We start from the raw sequence: 26650 nt of genomic DNA on the forward strand, positions 1-26650 counted from the left end.
CACAAAATTATAGCAACTTTTTATTTCAGAAAAATATATGTAACATTTTATATTATAATAAAAATATAGTAGTACATGGGTAAAAAAATATTTATATGCTATGTACAGTTTGGTAAAAATCTAGTGTTATAAGAAGCCACTTTATAATTGTTTTTTATTATTTGTCTGTCAGATTTAATAATTGAAACTTAAAAATATGGTAAAAAAAGCAGTTCACATTTAAATAAGTAGTTAAAATATTTAATGTTTTAAAAGTTGCTATAATAATGACCACACCGTATATTTTTAAATCAATTTATTTCAATTAAATAACTACAAAAATTTGTTTAAGCAATTAACACTCTTTGGAATTTGAAATATGAAGTGTTGAAATAAAACAAGAGTTTATAAATATTTTACATTTATTAACAACAATAAATACTGATTAGGTGTTGACAAGTATAAAAAATAATGTGGAAGCAACAATTACAAACGCGAAAATGTTAAATTGCCAATGTTACACAACAAAATCGCTTAATTTTGACAACAAAACTGGTTCAGAGTGTTATAACTCTATAAGCGTAATATTTCCCCTACGAAATCCATAAGCAAACTTACAAGTTTATTATAACATCAAATCATATAATAAAAATATATCGATTTATTAAACGTACAGAAGTTTTTCGTGATTACTAAATTATACCACTAATAGATTAAGATATCAGACAAAATAATACATAAAACAACAAAACCATGAGAAACAGAACACTTGCAAACGCAAGGTTATCAGTGAGATTAAGTGTGTGGTGTACATGGTAGTCTGTGTGGTGTAGTTTCCTCTTTTAACTATTTACTCCACGATTAAACTTCGATTTTGTTGTATAACATAGCAGTCTATTTAAATTTTATATAATGTATATGAATATATAGATATGTACGGATCTTCTGTCTAAAAGCAAAATAGAAATTCGTATCCTAACATCACACATTTATTGACATAATACGCATATTTTACTTCCCACTCACAACAATGTTTCATTGAACACCGTAAATTGATAATAAAAACGGAAACTTTGTCGTAGATACGTCGTAAAGAACATTATTTTTACCTAACAGATACTGTCTATAGCCAAAATGGAAATTGAGCCGTAGTTCGAACAAAATATCAGACTTTTAACGCAATTACGCAAAATTCGTTCATTTAGCTGCCACAGGAACCTCTCACAACCCCATTTCTTTCCGCGGTGTGAATATTTTCAGTGGAGACGCCGCCCTCATCACTGAAACTTCTATTCAAAGACCGTCGATTTTTGAAGATTTTGCTTACGTTAAAACTGCCAATCTTCGATTTGGAATTACATTTGAGATCATCCAGCACAATGCCCAGCGGTTTATCTTTTAAACGATTCTCGTCCTCCACCACGAACACGCTTCTGGAGAGCTGCGGTGACGACATGGACCACTTCCTTCTTGTAGAAGTCGAACTGCGCCTCAGTTTGTGTCGCAGGTCTAAATGGATGTCACAATCGTCGAAAGAATACTTGTGATGTGGAAGACCCTCCGGTGTGAACACATCGTCCGAACTACCCAGCGAAACGTGGTCGACAAATGCGGGGTTGTTTCTCTCGCTGTTGATGATCTTGTTTCTGTAAGGGGTTGCGGGACGGATCATCAGCATCTTGTCGTTTTGTTTCAACGATTCTTCCGACGATTTAGACGACTCCGAGTGTTCTGTGATGTTCCAAATGTCCCTGGTTTGTCCCGCGGTTACCGCAGCCACCGTCGTCGGGTTTCTCACTATGCTGGACATTCTGCGTGGTCCCTCGCTTTTGTTGAAGTTTAACTTGTTGATGTCTGACGTCAGGTTGCTGGATCTTTTCCTTGACTGGAAGTAGTAACTGTAGTTGTTGTTGTACAGCTGGGCCATCCTTTGTTCGCAGTATCTGCGATTACCAATGATTAGTTAATGACCTACTACTTACTAGGGTTGACAAACCTTTTGTGATCAAAGATACTGAGGAAAAGGTCCCTCAAAGCGATGCGAAAGTCCTTCAAATGGTAGGCATACAGCAATGGGTTGACTGCAGAGTTGAGATGTGACAGAATGATGCAGAAAAACATGAAGGTGGAATTGACGTGGAATCCCTTGTAAAAAGCGATGACGCAGTTGACGGTGTACAACGGAATCCAGCAGATCATGAAAAAAATAACTATGATGGCCAGATTCTGAGTGGCCTTTACTTCACTGGTTTGAGCTGCTCCCAACATCCTCAGCATGGTTCCACCCGACGTTGAACCGTTTTTGGTTCCGCTTTCCGGGTTCATGTGAACGATTTGTCGCATCTGTAAAAGTAAAAATGGCGCGTCAATTTAATTAAAGGGACGGAATGATGGTTCACTGACCTGCTTAAGAACGACTTGGTAGATGTGGGTGTAGAACGCTGCCAGCAGCATTGCAGGGGTTATTATCGTACCGAAGTACAGAAACACCAAATAGTTGTAGTCCATGACTTTGAGGAAGAAGCAACCTCCGTCGAGCGGTGCGTCCTTGTGCCACCCCATCAACGGCAAAAAACCAATTACGGATCCGGCAAACCAGCAGATCCCGATAATGACTGAAACAGGACGAAATAATTCAGCGGACTCTAAATCTGACCTTATAAATTATTAAATGTCTGGTTCGCATTGTTCCAATTCGCTCTTGAATTTTTCATACGCATTTCCCAAATCAGTTCGTCCCACCCACTCACTTATCGAAAAGGGAAATTCAAAATTAATTACGCAACCATTTATTTCAGTTGGCTTTAATTATTTTCTTTTTTTGAAACGTGCCCGACTAAAAACCACCACTTACGTTTGATATTTGATGGTAAATTGTATATTTCTGTGCTAACATTATCTCCCGGCGATGATTAATTAGAAACAACATATCGAGGAATCGGTATGTAAATTTCGATGGGTGAAATGCTTTCCGTGTTCAATGAAGAGCGAATTATGCCCCATACTTTACATTCAAATGCGCCATTTCGTGATTAAACAATGCAAATCGTCTAATTCATTTGGGTACTGCATTTCCCAACGACCCAAGAACGATGTATTACTAACAAATTAACATAATTTCATCCAGAACTGAATAATTTTTTTTAAGTAAACACCTTAGATCCTTCTGCATTGTTTTGAACGTGTGTGTTCAATAAAATATTCAGTAAATTACAAACAAAAATATAAACGAGACGAAAAAAACCTGAATTGGCTCCATTTGACCAATAAACAGAGTAATTTAGACTAAACGTTGTTTACAACTCGTGAACGATATATTCGCAATGAATAAAGGGAGGATAGTCCTTAGACACAATGAATGAATGTGGATAGATTGAACAACGATCCAGACAAAGCCCCACAAGACCGACAGCCGAAAATAACAACAACAGTTTTTAAACAATGGAGATTGTGTTCTCAACGGTGTGGCAAGTGCGATATGTTTCCGCAGTTAAAGTTACCCGAAATGCTGAAACTTTTTTCATTTCTATGGATGTCGCGCAACTTATTTGTCGAGAAAATTAATTTCATTTCGTGCAGATGTCGATAAATTGCTGAAATATGGTCGTGTATCTTTAAAGATGTCCAATCTCCAGGTCAGAACTAAACTGACATTGTCTAGAATAGTTTGTCTGTGGCATCATTATATTTGGTTATAATTTTGACTCATTACTGACATATAATCACCTTTCATCCTCGTACACATTTCCATTCCTTTTATTTCTAAATTCTTAGTGAAATAATCGAAATTATGAGAGAAATTGTTCACATACAGCTAGGGCAAGCCGGAAACCACATTGGACACAAGGTAGAACAATGATTTAATTTAATGGTATATCTCCAAAACCACCACGCCAGACAATCTCTAAAGGCTTAATATTCCAGTTCTGGGAAGTGGTTTGTGCCGAACATGGAATTGGAATGAACGGCAGATTTGCCGGCACCTCCGAGTTACAACTGGAACGAATAAACGTATATTTCAATGAAGCCAGACGCGGCACTTACGTACCCAGGGCGGTCCTGGTGGACTTAGATAAAGCCGGTTTGGAAAACAGCAGAAGAGGCATTTACGAAAGGATATTCAATCCCGAGAACTTCATTTACGGTCGCAATTCTGCCAGCAACAACTTTGCCAAAGGGATGTTCACAGAAGGTGCCGAAATAACAGATCACCTCCTCGATGTGATCAGAAGGGAAGCTGAAGGATGCGATTTGCTTCAAGGGTTTCAGGTAATACATTCACTGGGAGGCGGCACGGGGTCCGGACTCGGTAGTTTGTTGCTACAAAAGCTCCGTGAGGAGTACCCAGACAGGATCATCAGCACCTATTCGGTTGGTCCAAGCGGGAAAGTCTCTGACACGGTTGTGGAGCCGTACAATGCCGTTTTGAGTATGAACTATTTGGTCGATTTCCCGGACGAAGTGTTCTTCATTGACAACGAGGCGCTGTTTGAGATTTGCAGTCGCAAGTTGAAGCTAACTCACGCCAGTTATTCAGATTTCAACTTTCTGATTTCCAATGTTATGGCCGGAGTTACCACGTGTTTTAGATTTCCTGGACAGCTCAATGCTGATTTGAGGAAAATAAAGACGAACATGGTGCCATTTCCGACCCTACATTTCTTCATAACTGCCTTCGTTCCGATCATATCCAGGGAACATCTGCCTTATAAAGCTGGTTCAGTGCCTGAGCTGGTCAGAGAGTTATTCGACGTCAACAATTATATGTCGCAGTGTGATCCCAGAAAAGGTAAATTCCTAACTGTGGCCTGCATCTTCAGAGGCAGGATGTCAACCAGGGAAGTTGACGAACAGATGGTCAACATACAAGACAAAAATTCGTCGTATTTTGTGGAGTGGATCCCCAATAATGTTAAAACAGCTATTTGTGATATTCCCCCGATGGGATTTAGAATGTCTTCAACCTTTATTGGCAACACTACGGCCATTAAAGATGTTTGGAAAAGGATTTTGGAGACCTTTTCCGTTATGCTAAGGAGAAAGGCGTTTATGCATTGGTATACCGGTGAAGGGATGGACGAAATGGAGTTTCAAGAAGCCGAAAATAACCTGAAGGATCTGATGGCTGAGTACAAGACATACGAAAATCTAAAATCCCAGGAACCATCACAAGCAGATACCGACAGTGACCTGGATGATGATTAAACACATTTCATGGATTTGACGTAAAAATTAAAGTTATTTCATTAAAAACATGTTGATATGCTTCTATAAGTGTAAATGACAGATGAAATGAAAAGCAGTGACAATCATATTTCCCAATTTTAAAACGAAAAAATTAAATTTAAATCACAACTGTTCTGGTTGTCAGTTTAATGGGGCATTAGATTTAGTAGATCAATTATAGGTGAAAAAGGCAAAACTTTACGACATCATTAAGTAATATGGATACGCAGATACGGATAACACTAAAAGTAGATCGTAACTTTCGTGTCATTAACAAAATGACAACATATTTTTATATTGCATCTGGGGGTGGCAAACACTTAAGAAATTTACGACAGTCATTGAGCCCATGTTATTGTTTTTATTTTTGCGAAAACAATATAGGAAAGTCACGCAATTTTGTTATTATCCGATATAAATAAAAATTACACAATTATTTTGATTACACGTTTAAATGTTAATAAATAATTTCACTGTAATTATGATAGTTATTCTTCGACCATTATTAAGTCATCTTCCGAGTCAGTATCACAGTACACCCCTTCACAAGACCGGTACCTTTTGAAAAGGCTAATAGCACTTCTTTGAGCGGCAAAGAACTCCTCCTCTTCTAACCCTTCGCAGTAGTACCAATTCAAGTACCACTGCCTCTCTAGCATGGCGCAGTATGGTTCATAGATCCTGTCCCAGACCTCACAAATGGCAGTATTATTGCCTATAAAAGCTGCTGCGAATTTGAAGCCCTTCATTGGTATGTTACAAATGGATGCTTTAATATTATTAGGAATGTACTCCACCAAGTAATCCTCTTGATCCTCATTCATCTTATCAACCAATAAGTCCAGGTCTTTTTTAGATATTTCACCTCTAAACGTGCAGTACTTGGTGAGGTACTTGCCGTTATTTGGATCGCACTTGCACATAAGGCTGTTGACGTTATAGGCATCGGATACACATTGTTTCAAAGAGTTCTTCTGGAGGGGCAACATGTCCCTGGTCACCATAGGCACAAATGCTGGCATTAGAAAATGTAGGTGGGGGTAGGGTACCATGTTACTTTTGATTTCCCTCAAACTCCCGTTCATGTCCCCCGGAAGTCTGAAAAACGTGGTGATGCCAGCCATAGCACGCGACGTCAAGAAGTTAAAGTCTGCATGTGTGGCATTCATTAATTTTAAATTGTTGTAGCAGATATCGTGGAGTGCCTCGTTATCAATTACAAACACTTCATCCGCGTAATTTATTAAATAGGGCAAGGTTAAAATGGTGTTGTAAGGTTCAACGACGGTGTCCGATACTTTGACGCTGGGTACTATGGAGTAAGTACAGATCATTCTGCCCGGATACTCGTCGCGGAGCTTCTGCAGTAAATGGCAGGCGAGTCCCGATCCGGTACCACCACCAAGGGCGTGCACCATTTGGAAACCTTCGAAGTACTCGCACCGCTCGACTTCTTTTCGGGCGCAATTCAGGATGGATTCTGCTATTTCGGCGCCTTCCGTGTACATGCCTTTAGCCCAGTTGTTGCCGGCCGTTGTGGTACCGCCGATGATGTTGTCCGGCTCAAACAATTTGCCGAACGTACCGCTTCTGTTCAAATCGGCGGTGTATTTGTCTGCGTCACCCAAAATTGCCCTCGGTATGAACTTGTTGTGGACCGTTTCGTTGTAGAACACGTTTATCTTTTCTAAATGGGTGACGTTAGACCCGTAGTATCTTCCCGACGGGTCTATGGAGTGCTCCTCCGATACAACTTCCCAGAACTGAAAATAATATTGAACGTAGAGAGTGAGAGTGATTTTGTCCTCGGCGGGGAGTTCATTACAATGTTATATTGTGATTTGTTTTGGAATTATATTACATGTTTAATTTATCGGTGGCCCGAACACCATTATCTTTGTTCATTTTCGGTTGTTCGTCCATTATTTCAAATTTACTTCGCCGCATTCTTATTCCAATCGCATTATGAAGGTAATTTTTCAGAGGAATTTAATTGAGTTAAAAGTTTGCGCCGAAATGCGGACCAAAGTAAATAGGTAATACAAATTCAACGTACCCGGTTACCGACAGCATTGCCGGCCTGGCCCAACTGTATGTGGATTATTTCTTTCATGGTTTGGTTGTAAACAACACATAAAATTTATACAAAATTTATAAGGTTATTTACCTTGAAGAAGTTACAAATGAATGGAAATCAATAATAATAAATTTTACTGTCAATTTATTTAAAAAATATATACAGGGTGGCCAATAGATGACAGTTAATCTATACTACATATAAATAAAATTGGAGTGTCTGTTTGTAATATTGAAATAACCATTTTTTACTACATGCATATGAATATAAATACGGTACATACACCAAAATAACATTTTTTACAATTTTTGTCTCTCTGTCTCTGAAATGGCTGGACCGATTTTGACGAGACTTTTATTGCAGGTAGCTGATGTAATAAGGAGTAATTTAGGCTACTTTAATTTTAGAAAAATAAAGTAATGTTGCAATGTCCAAGTACTGTCCAGTACCATACGCCGTCACGACGGGTTCCTCCCGGACGAAGTCGCGGTTAATCATAAAATTGATTTAAATTAAAAAGAATTGTTCTTTTAATAAAATGATTATGTCTTTTAGTTATTTTTTACGTTTTTAGTAATTTTTTGGGAATACAGGAAGAATTAGAATTATTTATTTTAACTTTTTTAATGATTTTTCAGGAAATCAGTATTAGTAAAAAAATAAAAATCGATAAAGTTATTAAAGTGAAACTATGTAATTTAATCAGTATGAATTTAATCGTATCGGTTTTAATCCTATAGATTTTAATTGTATGGAAATTGATTGTTTGGATTTTCATCGTATGGAAAATGATCGTATGGAATTTGATCCTATGGAAAATGATCATATGGATTTTGATCATATGGAAAATTATCGTATGGATTTTAATCGTATGGAAAATGATCGTATGATTTTTGTTCGTTTTAAATACAACAGATAATTATAACCGAAATATTTTCTGCTTAAACCAATTTTCTTGAGCGACACTTGATGAGGTACTTTAACTTACAGTAGTGGACATAATTATAGTAACATTTTACCACATGTCTATTATTTATTTCTGTCATAGTCCAATTTTTACTTAATAAACGTTTTAATTCTGAAAGGGGGAATCAAAACTGTTTGGATCCCGCCCCTTAAATTTTCAATTCAACAACCCTTCACTTGTTAGCGCCATTCCACCACAGACAATAAATACAAATCGGAACTCTCGCTACAACAATGGAGGCATCGCAGTAATCCACGCACGAGTTTGAAGCGATTCGACGTGAAACTTCGACGAAAACAGCTCGCGATTAAACCCGCGAATCGGGCTGAAACTCCACTTACGTGGTTCATTGATGTGGGCGATGGTATTAGCGTGTGTTTTACGTGCACGTGTGTGAGTATGTGTGTGTACCGTAAATGGCATTAATTTAGCCTCCTTTCACCCTAACGGCCAGTCTTTGCCCCCTTGATCCACCGTCAAGGTGAGACATTTTCCATGTCATCTTTATCCCACAACCCCGAAAAACGTGTCGCCTAAATTATGAACTAGACGTGGTCGTGATTTATTCGGTGTTTACCGTTCCATGAATTTAGATAATGGTGCGTTTATGATTTTGTTTGTGGGTTTTGATATTAATAATTGCGGCGACGTCGGCGGGAGATGCAAGACTGATATAATTTATATTCGGATAGATTGTCTTTGGGACGTTGTGGAAATCAGTCAGACCCTCCTTTCCATGTCACTCGACTCGCAGTGACCTACGAATTTACATATATATTATTTTTTCACTTTTTTCACTCACTAATCCTGGAATCGCGATGAAATTGAATGGACATTACGTGTGGGACACAGGGTAAACAAAAATTGTTAAACATAACTGAGAGTTATTTGCTTAAAATCCAATTATCCCTGTTGATTTTGCGGGGCTTATACTTTTTATTTCAAATTATACGGCCGAGTGCCATTGATACACATCCAACAACGTTTAAATTATAATTGTTTTTTTTATCTTGTACCGAACGTTGTCGTAATCGCAGAGCACCTTAACAAATGGGAAAAATAAAATGGGCGTTAATGAGAAACGTTATGGCGATTACGGGCCAAGGACAAAAATGAAACAGCCCGCCTGAAAAGGCGTACAATCAACCCCTGTGCAGACCTTGCATGCTCATTACAATTTACTGTCAAACAAACCTTGATTAATTTAAATTAAAAAAAAGCAATTTGACTTTGTTTAATGTAATTATTAATCGTGCCCTTTGTGACGGAAGATATGAACAGGAATAACGGAATCTCTCCATCCAATTGAGTTTTTTCTTCGGGGTATATTTCTTTGTCGTTCAGAGTGTGTAAATCAATAAATACTACCAGACGTGACAGATGATATGGGCCATATCGCATTCCTGGAGCATATTTCTCGAACCAATTAAAATTTATAACTCCCTATCGTACGGCTTCAGCGTTATTAGATTTTGCGGAATGGCAACATAATAACCCTCTTTATGTAATGATTGGCTAAGTAAGTGCCGTGGTTTTAAAGTTGAATGCCTTTGGCAGTTTCTTGTTCATTCCACGTGAAGAACCACTGAAACTAATTGTTCTGTTACATGATTTAGTGCAACAGACATGATGCTAGTAAACTCATATTCAAAAGTTTTAATTAATATTATTTTAACATTTCATATTAAATAAAAGAGTTGTGGCTAAAATTTTCAACAATATATTAAGTTAGTATATCGAATTTATTAAATCCCAGGTTAATTTTTATTTATTAATCAATATATACTGGGTGCAAAAAATAACTCAACACTCAGATATAATTGATTTCTTCCAATTTTTTTTAGAAAAATATTAATCCATTAATAAATAATAAAGCTGAATCTGATGTCTTAGTTCATTAAGAGTCCGTGGAGGGCGCTGTACATTCGTTAAGCTTCACCCCATCCTATCCTAAGGCAGTAAATTCACATTTGTCCGAGATCTCTTCTTATGTAGGGAAGAAGATAAGGCTCCAAAACGTCATCCACATGTTGCTGGGACGTCATATTGCCATGAAAACTGAAGATGAATCAATAGTACCCATACCATTAAACCCATAGTTTCATGAATATGACTCTCCACATCAGAGCGAAGATTACGTCTTCTCCATGTCGCCATCTTACTGACACAGTACCATCATGCATTCCAACCAAAAGATTTCATTCCTTATCCCACGTTAATACACTACTATTGGCTAAAATTATTTCTTTTTTATATTCTAGGCATGGTTTGTATAAATTAAAACAAATTGTGACAAAAACTAAATACACGCTTGTTTGAGATACCTTAAAGATCTGAAGAATCATAGAAGAATATTTGAATATTGTTAAAAATCAGAAATATCAATTAAACTGTTCGCATTTAAGACAAGACAAGAACTTTCCTCTTATCAATCGAGAACTTGATTAAACATCACCCTCGGACATTATCGTGAGCCCCTTGCAGACATTTCAGTGGCACACAAAATAAAAATTGTCTGCGTTAATGACAGACGTCTGTTGTTAATGCGGGCCAAGGTCGGAAGGAAAACCCCCCATCTAAAAGGCAATGCAATCAGCCACCACCACCACCTTTCGAAGCTCGCATGATTATTACAATTTGGTGTTGAAAATAACTAAAAGCACAATCGATGATTAATCTAGATGGAAAACGCGATATTTACTCTGGCGATGGGATAATTAACCGAATGTGTTTCGTCGATTGTATCTCCTTTCTGGAATTACGTCCTCGTTTTGGGGGTGTAATTCTTTACCCGTTGTAAATTCCAGCCAACATCTTTCACCTCGATCTAATTTAAGTTTAGTAACTTTCAAGCTTGTGGCTTTAGTGTTATTAAATTTTGCAGGACTTCCAATACCCATGGGTATATTGGCATGAGTATCATGTTACTGCTGGGATTTGTGAGGGAACAAAAGGTCCCGGCTGCAAACAGAGATTTACTTACAAGTTGCATTTGAATAGAACCGAAACTTAAAGTTCCACTGGCAGTGAATGCTTGCAATCGGCATACGTTTCAAACTTACGTCAACACAAAAAGCTCAATTTAGAACTCTCAATGTCAGTGGAGGAGCTTTCGATAGAGGAGCTATGCTAAGAAGGCAAACTACTTACTCGGAATTATTTCTACGCAGTAGCAGCGTTTATAGAGGACGCGATTGCCTGAAAATTTATGGTGTAGCTTCATCTTTCCAGTAAAGTTCAAGCGAAGCCAGAAACGCGATAAAACGTATATGTGTAATAAATTTTATCCGGGCCATTATAAAGATTATCGCAGCGTGAATTTTAAAATGCACGAATTTCAAAGAAAATATGCTGTAATTTGTAAGTGTGTTGCACAATTTGTCGTGACGTTAAAAATTCAAATTTGATGCCATCTTTCCCTTTCCTGATTTAATAACTGGTTTATTAATCACATGTTTTGCCATGTCGGAATTGTGCCCGAGACAAAGTGCTTTAATTAAAATTCCGATAATTTGCGGGCGAACTTTTGCCTACATCAACGACACGAATTATATTTCCTTACCATATTATCGTGTGACAAGACGCGACATGAATTTTAATGGTACACCATAAAATTTGTTCAAAACAAATAAATAAGCCGTTAATAAAAATATAAAGCGTTGCATTGATTGCACTTTTATTGTGTCTTAAAGTGAGTCCTTACATAGAATCACTTACGCACTACACCCATGTAAGCAGGCACGTTGATTTATGTAAAGCAGGGTGTAGTGTGACCTGGCAAGGCATGATTTGGGTGATAACTCACCTTTACAAACACATATTTCTCCACGTGGAAAAATTACATACACAGTGGGTGGAATTTTAAACCAATTAACAACAACCTTGAAAGTGTTTTAGGTAGCCCTATGCAAATATTAATTGATGTAAAACGAAATTAACTTGCGAGAAACTTTAAGTGGGGTGATTCAAGAATGATGGATGGACTCGGTGCAAATTATGTGAACGAATTAACCCTTAAAATATATTCAGTGTGGCCCATTTAAGATGGAAATACACAAATAACTGTGTTAATAGCTAAAAACGAAAAATTGTTCAACTAATTAAATTATTCGATACCTTTTATCCCTACATATCCCAGTTAATTAATTTATTTATATTCATATTAATTAGTTTATTAACAATCGAATGAGACTAATTATTAAATGGATAATATCTAATGAATGGGTACAATAATTAAACTGCATACGACTATCGAATAAATTAATTCCAATAGTCACACAACACTGTATACTGTAGTATAACAATATTTCTATAATAAAAATAGTCACTAATTAGACCTCACTTAATTCATTTACATTCATATGAATTATTTATTAAATATAGAATAAGGCTGGCTGTCGAATAAAGAATTGGTGTTTTTGGACTACATTGATTGAACTACCTTCAACTATCGAATAATTTCATTCAAATCACATTTTACTGATTACGACGACAAATGATACTGTAGTAACAATATTTTATTAAAAAATAGTTACCAGTTCAGATTCTTATCGAATATTTCAAATAGATGGCAAGTATCAAACAATTCGATAGTTTTCATTCGATATTTTCCTCCACTATTTAGATCTCTGTAAATTTATTTACATTCATATGAATTATTTTATTAAATATTTAATACGGCTGGTTATCGAATAAACTTTCAACTATCGAATAATTTCATTCAAATCACAGTTTGCTGATTATGACGATAAATGATGTAGTAGCAATATTTTATTAAAAATAGTTACCAGTCCAGTTTCTTGTCGAATATTTCAAATAGATGGCAAGTATCAAACAATTCGATAGTTTTCATTCGATTTTTTCCACCACTAATTAGATCTCACTTAATTCATTTACATTCATATGAATTAGTTTATTAAATATTGAATATGACTGGCTATCGAATAAAGAATTAGTATTAAGGACTACATTGATTCAATTCACATTTTGCTGATATGACGATAAAGGATATTCTAGTAACAATATTTTATTAAAAATAATTATCAATCCAGTTTCCTATTGAATATTTCAAATATATATATGGCAAGTATCCAACAATTCGATAGTTATCATTCGATATTTCACATCACTATTTATATTTCAGTTAAATATTTAATACGGCTGGCAGTCGAATAATGAATTGGTGTTTTTGGACTACATTGATTGAACTACCTTCATCTATCGAATAATTTCATTCAAATCACATTTTGCTGATTACGACGACAAATGATACTGTAGTAGCAATATTTTATTAAAAAATAGTTATCAATCTAGTTCCTTATCGAATATTTCAAACAGATAATAATAATTAGATAGTTTTTATTCGATATTTCCCATCACTAATTAGATTTTAGTTAATTTATTTACATTCATATAAATTCAATATAAAATATTGAGTAAGACTATCGAATAAAGAATCCTTATTGAAAGAGTACTATAATTGAAAAACTTTGAAGTATCGAATAAGTTCATTCAATTTCACTGATTATGACGATAAAATATACTGTAGTAGCAATATTTTAATAAAAAAAAGTTTCCTGTCAAATACTTCAAATAGGTGACAACTATCAAATAATTCGATAGATCTCATTCTAATGTTTTCATCAATAATTAGTTAATTTGTTTATATTATTGACTATTCAATAGATAATCCCTGAATAAGCACAATTATTGAATTATTGATCTACTGTCAATTATTGAATACATTATTCATTAACATCCATATTTTTTTTATATTATTGGAAAGATTTTTTAATGATCATCAATTATAATTGTTGGTCGAATTAATTGAATTGAACTTATCTTATTCGTAATATTTCATTGACTACAATAAATTAGAATTATTGGTTGAACTTAATGTTTAAAACGAGGCGGATGCGCCGGTTGCATTAATTCAATTACACAGTTTGGTCACTTGGAAAACAAGCTTGATGCTGATAATATCGATTAATTTTGGGACCGAACCTTATGCAAGACACTTTGTTGTCTTGGAGGTCCTAAGCCCTTTTAACCCAATTTTATCATCCGTTTCCTTTTAACTGAACGCGATTTTCATCCGCCCTAATTCCCATTAAGTCTGGTCACGGAATTTTAAAATGAAACAGTCACTGGTAAAAGTTCCAATTAATCTGGTTTATTAAAAGTGTGCTGTTTCCCGGCAGTTGAGAAGTAGACATTTTTGCGGGCAGTCCAATTAATTAGATAACAAAATGTTTCATCAGATTCTATAGATATTTCATCGGATTCCCGGAATCTACTGATCGATTTTTGTGGTCGGCACGTAAATGCTAATAAGCAATTTGGCTAATTGAACAGTCATCTGGTTGCCTAATTGTGTGTCTACGAAATAAACTTTAAACGTCCCGCAGAAAAATTGATTTCACCTGTGGGTTATCTTTCACGGCGTCCTTGGTGCGTCGGTAACACGCCAATGCTCGTTTCTGCAACCAATTAGCAATCTTTCGACTAGGCAAATTCAACAGGTGGGAGTAATAGTATCGGGTACATTAACTTACACTTGGGCAATCCACGTTAATGGAGTGCCACAATCAGTTTATTTATAAAGGTGACACCAGTTCGACTGAAGGGATTAATTCGGCGTAGTGCGAAGTTTCGCGGTTGTGTTGATGTTTACACGCACTAACTTGCAACGTTGGGGAGTCTATTCATGTTCAATTCGATTTCCGGTTTCGACGTTTCTTGTGCAAGTTTCGTCGGCGTGATAAGCCGATTGAGACGCGGTTTTAACAACGAAAACATGGCCTGATCTGGATCCATTAAGTTTTTGGTTCGTCCTTCACCCAATTCGAAGTAACGGGGGGAATGCATTTTTGTTCTGGAGAAACTTTACTGTTCCACTAAATCACTTAGAATTGTGTTTCTTTTTATAACGTCTCAGATAATATACTGGGGAACAAGTTATTTTCTCAGTCGTTTATCAGACGAACGTTCGGGATTGAAAGTTGTAATAAAATTCGGATGGAACTAAACATGTCTTCTGAACTCTCTGATATAAAAATTTATGTCTTTTACGTCTTGATACGGCTATAAATTAGTTTTGGTATGATTCAAATAAATAATTGCGGTTTAATGAATAAATTTATACTACTTAGTGATTAATACCGTAATATTAATAGATATTCATGACTTAAAAATAGATTTTCCAAGAAATTAAACTACCACAACAGTAATAATTGATCTTCATTAAGTCAGTGTAGAAACGATTATACAGTTTTTCAAAGTCATATACCAGGATGTTTACAGTTTACTATTTACTTTGATGAGACTCTTTTTAAAAACCAATGGTGTGTTAATTTCTTGGATCAGCCTAGTACAATTTAACCAAATTTAAGTCAACATTTCTTCTATTTAAACTAATCTTTTTGATCATATGATCTACTACTAGATCAATCAATGTTGAAAACTTCCTTTGGAGTGGGCCCCATCCTACATTTTTAGATTCCTGGTGGGGAGGATTGTATCTTCATTGTAGTGGGAAATTGCTCCAACTTCGTAGGCAGAAGTTCAAAAAACTCTTATCGTTAACTGAAATTAAAGCCAACCTGAAGGAAATGGAATTTGCTGAAAGTATTATATGTTATGGGGATGCTTGAAATCTTCTGGGGTAGGCCACTTTAGACTCATTTATGTACAGGGATATATTAAACATCAATTTGCTTTAATATACTGAAGAAATGGTGCCTTTAATAAATGTGTTTCAATATGAAAACTATATTATTAAAATCCAATACTGACAGATTGGTTAAGATATCAAAGCATCAATATTTTAGCTTTCTCATCCCAATTTCCATGGATCAAGGTTGTAAGCTAATTCGATGTAAAAATTGTACAAATTTAAATGAACTGATCATTCCAATTCAAGAAGCTTGAAGGAATGTAGACTTGATTTATATTCTGAAAATGGTCGAGTCAAAGAAATGGGCCAAAATTATAAAACAAAAAGGATATTATACAAAGTATTAATGTTAAATTGAATAACACAGATTTAATAATTAAAAATTAAAATTTCTGTGCCATGCTCCATTCAGAAAAATATACACTATCACTCATATATCAAGACAAATGAAAATTTCTAATGTTGCTCCACATATGAGCAATAGTGTAGGTTTAGATTAGAAAAGTTAGTTTACAAATATTTGTAGGTTACATATACTAAAATAACCTAACCTATAAATAAAAATGTTGGCCGCACTGTCAAATAATTGGTACATGTAATACACAAACTGTTGATAATAAATTAAACAGACAAGTTGGTCAATAAATTTTACAATAAATTAGCTTTTATTTAAAATTTTCCCCCGTGTATCACGTCATAATTACCTTTTGAATAACTATGACCCATACATTATGGATGCGGAGATTTCTGAAAGACATTAATAGCAATCTAGTAATTTAAATATCACCGGTTATAATTTGCATATTCTTATGAAGCAATTCCACTTGAATTACGATCAATTTCGCGGAGTATCCTCCGTTTAACTTGTCGTGTCATCAGTCAAATAAACCAACAATGGAAATAAATTCAATCAGACCCGTGTCAGAGCTTTACAATAGTCGTGACCCGGTTTTGTATTCATGTGTCGTTCATGTTTTTAATAAGTCCATTGGGGTGAGGACGAATGCGGTGTTGTTCTTTAATCTCAAAATATGACCTAGTCTAGTTCCATTAAGTTTTTTTTCGGTTGTTTTTTAAGCTGCATCGTACGAGAGCTAAATGGATTAGTCGACATTAAAATGGGGGTTTTAAAATAGCACTTTTTTATGTTAAAAGGTTCAACAGGTGTTGGTGTAAGTATTGAGCAGTTTGTAAACTGCGGAGGAATCAATATTAATAGCGTGTCTGAATCAGTTTATTTACAAAGGTGACATCGGCTCCTTTATCAGGATTAATTATCCACGTGGAAAATTCCCTTAATCCATCAGTCTTGCGTCCTGGACATTATCACGACGGCCACTTAAGCTGGTGTCGGTCTTAAGACGGACGTCACGTATAAAAATAAAATTTAAAAGGGCTTTAGTAACTGAAACCATGTGAAAATTTGCAAGCTTTCATCCTTGCGGGAAGCTCAAAGTGATTTCCAGTTAAAACCCGCCATTCCTGTCCCATTTCCTCGGATATACGACATTAAAATCCGACAGTTGTTATGAGTAGGGTCTGCGGCACTAGACGTAAAGAAAACTCGTGTTCACAACTTATTAGCGGTGCGATATAAAACCCCTTTTTCCGTCTCCGATTCCAACAAAGTGACTCGGTTACACGGGGAGTTTATTTAATAAGCTGTCCGGCCCGAGATAAATTTATTTGGTGCGACAAAAACAGGAAGTTTCGGCACGCTACCTTGACCCCCGGGGCGGCGCAAGGGATCCGGTCCGGTTCCCCTCTTAATTAAACGGCGCTGCGAAACCATAGAAAAGTTTTTTCGACAGTCCTACGTTATTAGAATTCTGGAATTCCGGCGATTCGATTGGACTTGTAACGCTTCCGCGTTTTTGCGGGACGTGGTCACTTACCTAGCGCCGTTTTGGTCCGCACGTTCCTGCTGTAGCCCATGGGATGCAGTATGGCCCAGTACCTGTCGACGGAGACGGCCACCAAGCAAAATATCGATATAGTACAACAAACCACCAACAGGGACACCGTAAACAAGCACGCGTGCAAATTTTGGGGCAGGCCCACCGACGCCATGATGGCGAACGGTATGCCCAGAAGTCCGACGAGAAAATCGGCCGTCGCCAACGACACAATGTAGTAGTTCGTCCGTCGTCTCAGTCTTCTCTCCCTCCGAAACACGTAGATCACCAACGCGTTGCCGACGACGGCGAATATGGCCACCAGGACCTCGCAAATGGCGTACTTGAGATTGAGCTCGTTCTGCTGATACGAGAAGTCTTCGGTGGTGTTGTTTGACATGGCGCACATTTTAATTTTGAACACTGATGGAATGTACGGTTGAATTAGTGATTACATTTTATTCCGGCTTCAATTCATCCCACTTCCATTTCTTTTGGAAGGCTCTCCTTGTGGTGTAGCTGCAACATCTGTAACAGAATCGACGGATGAGAACTAATATAGGAAGTGACGCGACGCGACGTCGTTTATTGGTTTTTTACTGTGCAAAATTTAAGAACACGGAAGACGGCTTTTTGTCGTCGCGTGAAATGAAAATCTATTTTATCGGAGGTATTAAAATTGCTTAAAGCAATTTAAATATTTGATTAAATAATATATGGAATATTAAGTAGATGCAATCAAACGTGAATAAAAACATGGAATGCAAATATAATTTCAATTATCAGCAGTTATTTAAAAAATGAATCATCAGTGCTTTAATAACACGTCTTGTTATGGAATATTATACCTGGGTGGTAAAAGTGTGAGAATGCAGAAAAATTTATTTATACATACATTCGTTGTTAAGTTATGTTATCCGGAATGTATTTACTCACAAATGACTTCACTTAATTAATATTTAACAGATTATATATTTATAGAATTGTAGAAAAATTAGAATAATTAATCTCAATATCACAATAACAATTTTTACTACAGTTTTTACTAATTCAAATTTCAAGAAGGCATTAAAAGATAAAAATAGAACAATGAGCTATTATTAATTTCTCACTATTAATACAATAAAAATTTGTATTTATCTTAATTATTCACATTATTGCAGTTTTAACTAAGCAAATATTAAAAAGTCAATAAGTAATCAACCAAATTCAAAATTTAAAAACATATTAAGAGATAGAAGCAGAAGAATCAACTTTCAAACTACTAATACAATGCAAAATTTTGATTATTTTTAATATTTCGCAATTTGGAAAATATAAGTTTGTATTTGCTAATTTTTTCTGCATATTTTCTCTTAATTTTTGGTTCTACTCTCTGTTAAAAAAGTCAACAACAACAAAAAACACTGTGTATACTCTAAATGTATCTAAAAAATACTTTGTCATGAAAAATTATGACTTTAGTTACTACTACGACATAAAATTATTATTAAATTCATATATCTAATATAATAAAAATATTATTAATTTAAATATTTCACATTTTTTGAAAAATACAGGTTTGTAATCCATATTTTTGCCATATATTTCTTCTTTACATTTTCTTTATATTTAGATCTCAGTAAAATTATCTTCTTAATTTTTGGTACACAGTAAGAGTGTATATTTATGTGTATCTAAAAAAAGTATTTTATGTCATGAGCAATTTTTGACTTGTCAAAATGATTGTACAAAATTATTATTTATCATTTATATTATATATTCATATTTTTATTATGTTTTTGTTTTTAACAATTTCTGTATTTTGAGTTTTGACAAAGTGTAATAATAAATATAAACTTTGGGTTTTACACCTCGTACAAATTTCAATACAAAGTAACACCAAGTATGTTGAATATGTATTTATAATTGAAGTATTTTAGATTGTTTAAATATTCAACTTTAAATACTTAAAATAGTATAATTAAATGTTGATAAAATATTATGATAAATCTATTTTTAAAAAACTGTTTGAATTTGCCACTTAAACAAACAACATTCTTAAATTTACCTACTCTTTGATGTGTTTATGTTATTTTTACTCATTTATGTGACACTCCACTCGATAATCGGATTTCCTGTCTTTGGTTATCAAATTCTTCTTCAGTTACTTTACGAAAGCGTTTCTTTAACAACTAATTGATTGCAATTTTTTTAGATAATATTTATTTATGAAAATCTATCGAAGATTTAATGTTCATTTAAATTTATAAGATGTTTGCTTTACTTTTTAGTTCTTATTCGCAAATTGTCGTTTTACATTTTAAATTTTTAAATATGATAATATTATATTTAACTTTAAATTATTACTTTAAAATTCCTGAATATATATTACTATTAATGAAATGTCATTTTGTATTTTATTTTTTTTATCATCATATTGGCAAATGTTATTGAACATAAATTTAAATATTATAAATTTTTTATTAATAATAATATAAACAAATAAACTGACAATTATTTTATTCTTGTATATAATTAATAAAGTACAGGAATAAATAATCTGCTTTTCCGTTTAAAATTTTATTTTTATTTGTATTATATTTTAACATTTTTATAAATATTTTCATAATTCATGTTTTAAATAGAAAAATTTAAAATATTTATTAAATCTATTAAAATCAGTACACTTTGCAATTTGAATGCCAATATCTTCTAAATGGTTAGAATAATCGATTAACAACAAGAGACTTTTTTTATAGAGCATTCAATTTCCTACAAAGATAAATAAATTATCTACGAGTTGTAAAATTTATAAGTAATATAGAAATTTTTGTTAAATTCTTCAAACTTTGACGTCAGATATCTTTTAAATGGTAAGAGTTATGAAAAAATTGTAAGATACCTTTTTGTAGAGCGTTCAATTACCTACAAGAAATGTCAATTTCATCAGAAAGAAGTAATGCTAGATATGGATTTTGCCATATGGAAATAAAAAAACAAATTGAATACTAAGATTTGGAGGACCTTCCTAATAATTAATATTAAGAGCATTGGAGAGCATTTTTTAAAGGTGTCTAGGAACCAATTTTTCACTGTAGAAAGTTGTGTTGAAGTATTATTGTTCCACAGTGAGTATAACAAACATTTTGTGCAGTTTTGTCCACGTAAGATGATTAACATAAGCAGAATCATGATACTTTTATAAATTAAATTTAGTTTGTTTACCAAAAACCACTCGACCACAATATTCTGTGGCCAAGTGAATGTGATTCTAAGCAAGTCAGACTTTCATATTTTTAGTAGAACCAGGGTTTTTTCTTGTAGGTCTGGGGTCAACCGAACCCCACTAGCTATCTTTTCATACTCCTTCTCAAGTCCCATTTCCACTAGGTTGACTTTAATTTCAGTTAACGATAAGATTGGACTGTTATTTCAGATTTACTCAGTTATGGAGTTTTTTGAACTCCGACATTTTTTTTTGTAGCTGCTACATGATCAGCTTCTCTAACTTTTTTTAATAATACTGAAAACGATTGACTTGTTTAGCCGTAAACTTTTAACTATTTCTGCTTGTTTCTCTCGGTCTTAGTAACGCTGTTTATAATTTGTCTTATAGTTTGTCTTCGATTAATAATTAAATAATAATATAAACAAAATACTACCAGTAAATAATCGATTTAAATTCAGATAGCTACAAATATGGCCACCCTGAACATATTTTTGATTTATTACAGTATAAAACACATCAAACAACCTGTCATCTAAATTCGACGATTATTTTTAAAAGTTACCAAATTACGAAAGACATTTTTGCCATCGCTTGCATAAAATTTTGTGTGAACCTGTCCCATCAATAATTTTATTACCTCGATAAATCACGAAATTCTGGCAAACTCTTAAGTAACGTTCACAACCTGCAACGCATCAAACACAAATAATCCAAAGCAAAACACGAAATTCGAAACTACTCAACAATAACAGTCGGTTCTGTTTTGCTCGCATTTCCTGACTCATGAGTTAGTATTTACAACGAACAATGCCTGCGTCTATTATTTAATTTCGTTCTAAATAATCTTGACCGTTTACGAACTATTATATTCTTATACGGCAAAATTGTAATTTTAGCGACAGGATGTGAGCAATGTCATCGTCGAACTCCACGCAAACATCCCGAACTTCGAGAAGCTTTCGTATAAATATAAATGTATCTAATAAAACGGTCATTCGTATCAATTTTTATTAAAAAGGAAAAAACGTATCAGTCACTGCTGAAGCGTCCGTCCAATCCGATTATCGAACTGAAAATTATCACGAATATTTATTTAGAAACCAAGGGTATTACGCAGCGATATCTGCCAGATCGGATCTGGCGTGTAAAACATTCCTTTATGGCCGTTGTTTGCAATTAAAAAGACATTAAATGTGTCACATTTAAGAACAACTTTGTTTTGTATCTTATCCAGTTTTGCTAGTTCTATTTATATATAAACATAATGTACCTAGATTTTCTATGAATATTAATTTGGATAAAGAATTTTTGCATTAGTATCCACGCCGGCCTTATCGACTAACGACTAATTTGTCGGGCATTTTTTACTTTTAAATTAATCATTACTACGTTAAAATGACATTGCACTTAATTGCATTAATTTTATATACTCGATATTTTAAAACTATTTACATAATTACACCTAATTGTTGATTGTTCAACACTATCACACACACTTAAAAAGTAGCTGCAATTACCATCGACTCCATTAGGGACTGCGCTCTTAGGTAAAGAGGTGGCACAAATCCGTCAGAATATTTTTGCGACTTGCAAAATGGAAATGAGTCCACTTAATATCTGCGACGCACCGTTTTTGAATTCCAAAGGGAAATCGACAAAAAGACCGGCACGCGATAAGCAACACTTGAAGCGACTTAAAAACAACTTTTGTTCCTTGCATATAAATTTGGCGTTGAATTGAGACAAAAGTGTTTTTGTAAGTCATTGCTCGTGTGTCAAAAACGGAGTAAACGGAGTAAACAGGGGACATAATTAAGGTGTTATTTATATAGGAATGTGTCGGGTGCCGGAAAAAGTAATTTACGTTTTTAATGCTTAACTTCTAAAGTAATAATAAGTAGTCTTTATCGTAAATTAAGTTTTATTCAACAATTTTGAAACCATTTTTTGTCGACATTCTACAAGTAAATTCATGTCACGAGAAAAAAGTTCTCAGTTCTTGGAACTGAAGAAATGATCCAAGCTCAGTTGTGACCTCCCCTTCAGAGTTAATCCGTTTATTACGTAAAAAATTGTACAATGGCAAAAAAAATTACTAGCCACATGGAGAAATATTTATTTCGAAAAACTGAATGGCAATGGTATTATATTGCATAAATACATAAATTAAATAAAATTGCATCAACAACAGAATTTTTAAACCAGTAATATGACCAAATACCCAATTAAATTAACAAAACTAGTTTAATTAAAACTAAAGAAAATAGAATCAATTCAAGTGGGTCCCCACTTGCTATATGAACAGTTTCCAACCTCCTCAACATACTCATAATTATCAAATAATGTTATTGGTTTAAATAAAACATATTGAAAATATAAATCTTTTTGATCTAAGGAATTCAAATTATCCACTTCAAAAGACACGCTGTTTCTGGTAGATGAGGTAGATCTACCCACTTAATAATTTGAAGCTTACACCCTCGTTATTGTTCTCAATATTATCAAATATTATTACTGGTTAAAATAAGACATATTGTAAAGTATTTTTAAATCTATTTAATTTAGGAAATTTAAAAGACATGCTGTGTTCAATGGTTGATGAAGTAGATCTACCCATTTAACATTTTGAAGCTTCCTTTAGAACTCTCATGTTATATCTAGTTTTGATTTATCATGAAGAAGCAGAATACATTTTCTATTGATGAAAGAGGTTGATTTTGGATAAGTTTTATATAATTTTTAGCAGTAACATAAATCCATTTCAACTCTTGAGAGGTAGTCAATATGTAAAATTCCACTTGTAGTACAATAACTTGTAGTCATGGAATAAGTACTGTTCCTTCAGGTTCATAACTTCATCTCATTGTCCAGATGGTTAAGAATACTCGAAATCAACTCATTTTTCATCGCATGTAAATGAGCTTTGTCATTTACTTTGTAAGCAAAGAGAGAAATGGCAGTTGTCTAAAGCCATATTTTCTTGCCTTCACTTAATTTATATGAGATTTATTTTTGATGATTGTATGGAGTCTCTTCTAAAGTTTAATAACTGGCTTATATCCAAACATGTTGCACGAGATATCGTTCAATTCGTTCATTGGCACAGTTTCAGATCTACCTTGAAGTTGTTCTTCAATCTTAAATGTGACACTAAACCAATAAAATCGGGTGACTTCATCACTTACAGCATCTTCTACCAACACATGATGAGTAGGACGTGTTGTCTCTGCTACTTTAAGCTAATTTTTTAACCAAATTAGCACGAATTACGACATTTGAAATAGATCATTTTAAACCAAAATATGGTTTTAAAAATACAATATAGAGAAAAATAAATAACATTGTTAGAAAAAGGATAAAAACTTCCAAACAATATACACAATTTAATATAAATTTTTTTAATATAATATAAAAAATTATTAAAATAAATCATGAATCAAAAAAGTAAATTAAATTTTTTCAAATTAATATTATGTTGGAATTGTAAAAAAAACAAAACAAACTGTTCATAAAGACCATTCAATTTCCATTTAATCAAATTGAATTTAAAAAGTTTGGCGGACGTATAATTGAAAGAATATTCTTTTAAAAGTTGTAAAGGTTGAGGCTTTCGTGACCATTGTTTCCATATTTATAGTTGTTCGGGCTAATTCCAACAAACGTCGACTTTTAAAAGTTGTTTAACAAAAGAAATCAAAGGGTAACTTTCTGATAAAATTTTCTATGATTTTAGTTTAGTAAAGTTTATAAATTATCAGACGAATTAAACGTCTAGAAAATGCCAATTAATTATTTTCCACTCTGACATATAATATGAAATAATGTGGTCACATATTAAATGGCGACTCACTGAAGATATGAAAAGTGTTGAGACGCCAAGCCTCAGAAGAGCATGCTTTAAAACCGTAAAACTTCCATTAGTTAATACACAATAAAACAAAAAATAAAAGTGAAAAACACCGGTGTAGGTACGTGTACTCCATTGTGCTCAACCTCAGACGATCAATTTCCGCTCCCTTTCCACTACCGCGGATTGGAAAATGAATTCGGCGTATTCTTTTTTGGGTAATCCAAAACGGCGTTTCACTTTCGCCTCAACTTCGTGCCAAATAAAATTCACCCCACGTGTGTTTTCGATATCCGTTAATAGATCATATTTCAATCGATTGATAACGGGATCACGAAGACGAAACGCATTATTGGTGCTGAAGTCATCCGAAAGGACGATAAAATATTTAGTGTTGCCGACGAACTTTTTCATAATTTAGCGTCGGTCCTACTAACTTTTTCACGGCACCGGGGACACTTTCACAATTACTGCGGTTATTAAAGTCGCTAATTGCATTTTTTAATCTGCACAACTTGATTATGTGGCCTGATGGCCGCAAAATGCTTTACAAAAAATAGTTTAGAGGAGAACTTTAAATTGAATTTAAGTTAAATTGGATTGAAACTCGGTTTAAATTAAATATTAGATTGAGAGCGGTGTAATTTTTATCTGAATGCCGAGGAAATTATAATTTCCTTTACTGGCAATTCATCAGCAATGTCCAATTTGTCACGAAGCCGCATGTTGAATAATATGAATTGTCGTGAAATATCTAAATAAGATCTTAATACTTAATTGAATTCGGGATGTCTACTTTTCTTCTTTTATGAGGAACAGTGGAGTCCAAAGTTCTCAAGGATCTATTTGACATGCTTTTACATTTAGGCAAAATTATGTTACAAATCTTGGTAAAAAAACTGGTGAGGGAAGATGGCAGATGAGGACATTGTATCGACAATTGAAAGTGATTATTAGCAACAAGTCTGACGTAAATACGTAAAAAGGGATGCATGTATAAATAAAACAGTCAACACTTATATGTATAAAATTTATCTTCATTATCAACGAATCTTCATTAACGAAACGATCAGCCATCAAAAACACATTCCAGACTTTACCTTAGTTCCTCCTCCACCAACTTCAGCACACCTCTTCCCACATCTCACAAAACCCAGCCAAACAACCTCAGTTTCGGTCACTCAAAAATAACAACAACACGACTATTTATCCTCGTCAGAGTCAATCAGTGGAGTTGCACAGGCGGTTGTTTGTCATCCACTCGAACGGCCAACGCGGGATAAGTGGTTGCGGGATCGCGTGCGATTCGTATTTCGAACGGGACGTGCGACTCGCGCCCGAAAGTGTCGCGCACTGCGAATCACGCGTACGCGGAAACCACCAGCAACAGTTGGAGAACGTCCGGACGGTGGCGACGGGATGCGCCGAAGACGCCGCTCCTCCTCCACCACGAAAATCGGCAAAATGGAATTGCGGCCTTGCATTTACGGAGACCGGCTCCGGAAAAATCCCCACACAGAACGTACGTGTGGTTTGAATAAATTTAATTAATCAACACCGCTTTAATTGGTCTCGGAGGTGATTACTTCGACGAGCACGTATTCATTTATGCGCCGGCCTTTTTATGAATGCCAGTTTCGAGTAATAATTACGGGTTTGATGGTGATAACCAATCAATCATCGAGCATTTCTGTGTTTTTAGATAATTTGAGTGTTTGTGTGTGTGTGTGTGTGTCAGTCACTTTGAAAGAGGAAATAATCAGGTGTATTGTG

At 34.4% G+C, this 26650-nt stretch overlaps 3 protein-coding genes across 4 annotated transcripts; 1 reads left to right on the forward strand and 2 right to left on the reverse strand.

Moving 5' to 3' along the window:
* Positions 1–946: 946 nt before the first annotated feature.
* LOC109595638 (D(1A) dopamine receptor) lies at positions 947–26240 on the reverse strand. Its single transcript, XM_020011051.2, has 5 exons — positions 25978–26240; positions 17820–18347; positions 2383–2594; positions 1976–2322; positions 947–1922 (listed from the first exon to the last, which is right to left on the reverse strand). The coding sequence occupies exons 2-5, from the start codon at positions 18226–18228 to the stop codon at positions 1181–1183; spliced, it is 1710 nt and encodes a 569-aa protein (XP_019866610.2). The 5' UTR covers positions 18229–18347; positions 25978–26240; the 3' UTR covers positions 947–1180.
* On the forward strand, positions 3668–5234 carry LOC109595640 (tubulin beta chain-like). Of its 2 annotated transcripts, none has more exons than XM_020011052.2 (2): positions 3668–3826; positions 3904–5234. In XM_020011052.2, exons 1-2 carry the CDS (start codon positions 3770–3772, stop codon positions 5182–5184), a joined length of 1338 nt encoding a protein of 445 aa, XP_019866611.1. In that variant the 5' UTR covers positions 3668–3769; the 3' UTR covers positions 5185–5234. The 2 variants fall into 2 exon arrangements, with proteins under 2 accessions (XP_019866611.1, XP_019866612.1); XM_020011053.2 differs by having other exon boundaries at positions 3687–3850.
* On the reverse strand, positions 5547–7384 carry LOC109608052 (uncharacterized). The gene is made up of 2 exons (XM_020024491.2): positions 7262–7384; positions 5547–6968 (listed from the first exon to the last, which is right to left on the reverse strand). The coding sequence occupies exons 1-2, from the start codon at positions 7316–7318 to the stop codon at positions 5694–5696; spliced, it is 1332 nt and encodes a 443-aa protein (XP_019880050.1). The 5' UTR covers positions 7319–7384; the 3' UTR covers positions 5547–5693.
* Positions 26241–26650: the final 410 nt, after the last annotated feature.

Source organism: Aethina tumida, chromosome 5, assembly GCF_024364675.1.
Source record: "Aethina tumida isolate Nest 87 chromosome 5, icAetTumi1.1, whole genome shotgun sequence".
NCBI lineage: Eukaryota > Metazoa > Arthropoda > Insecta > Coleoptera > Nitidulidae > Aethina > Aethina tumida.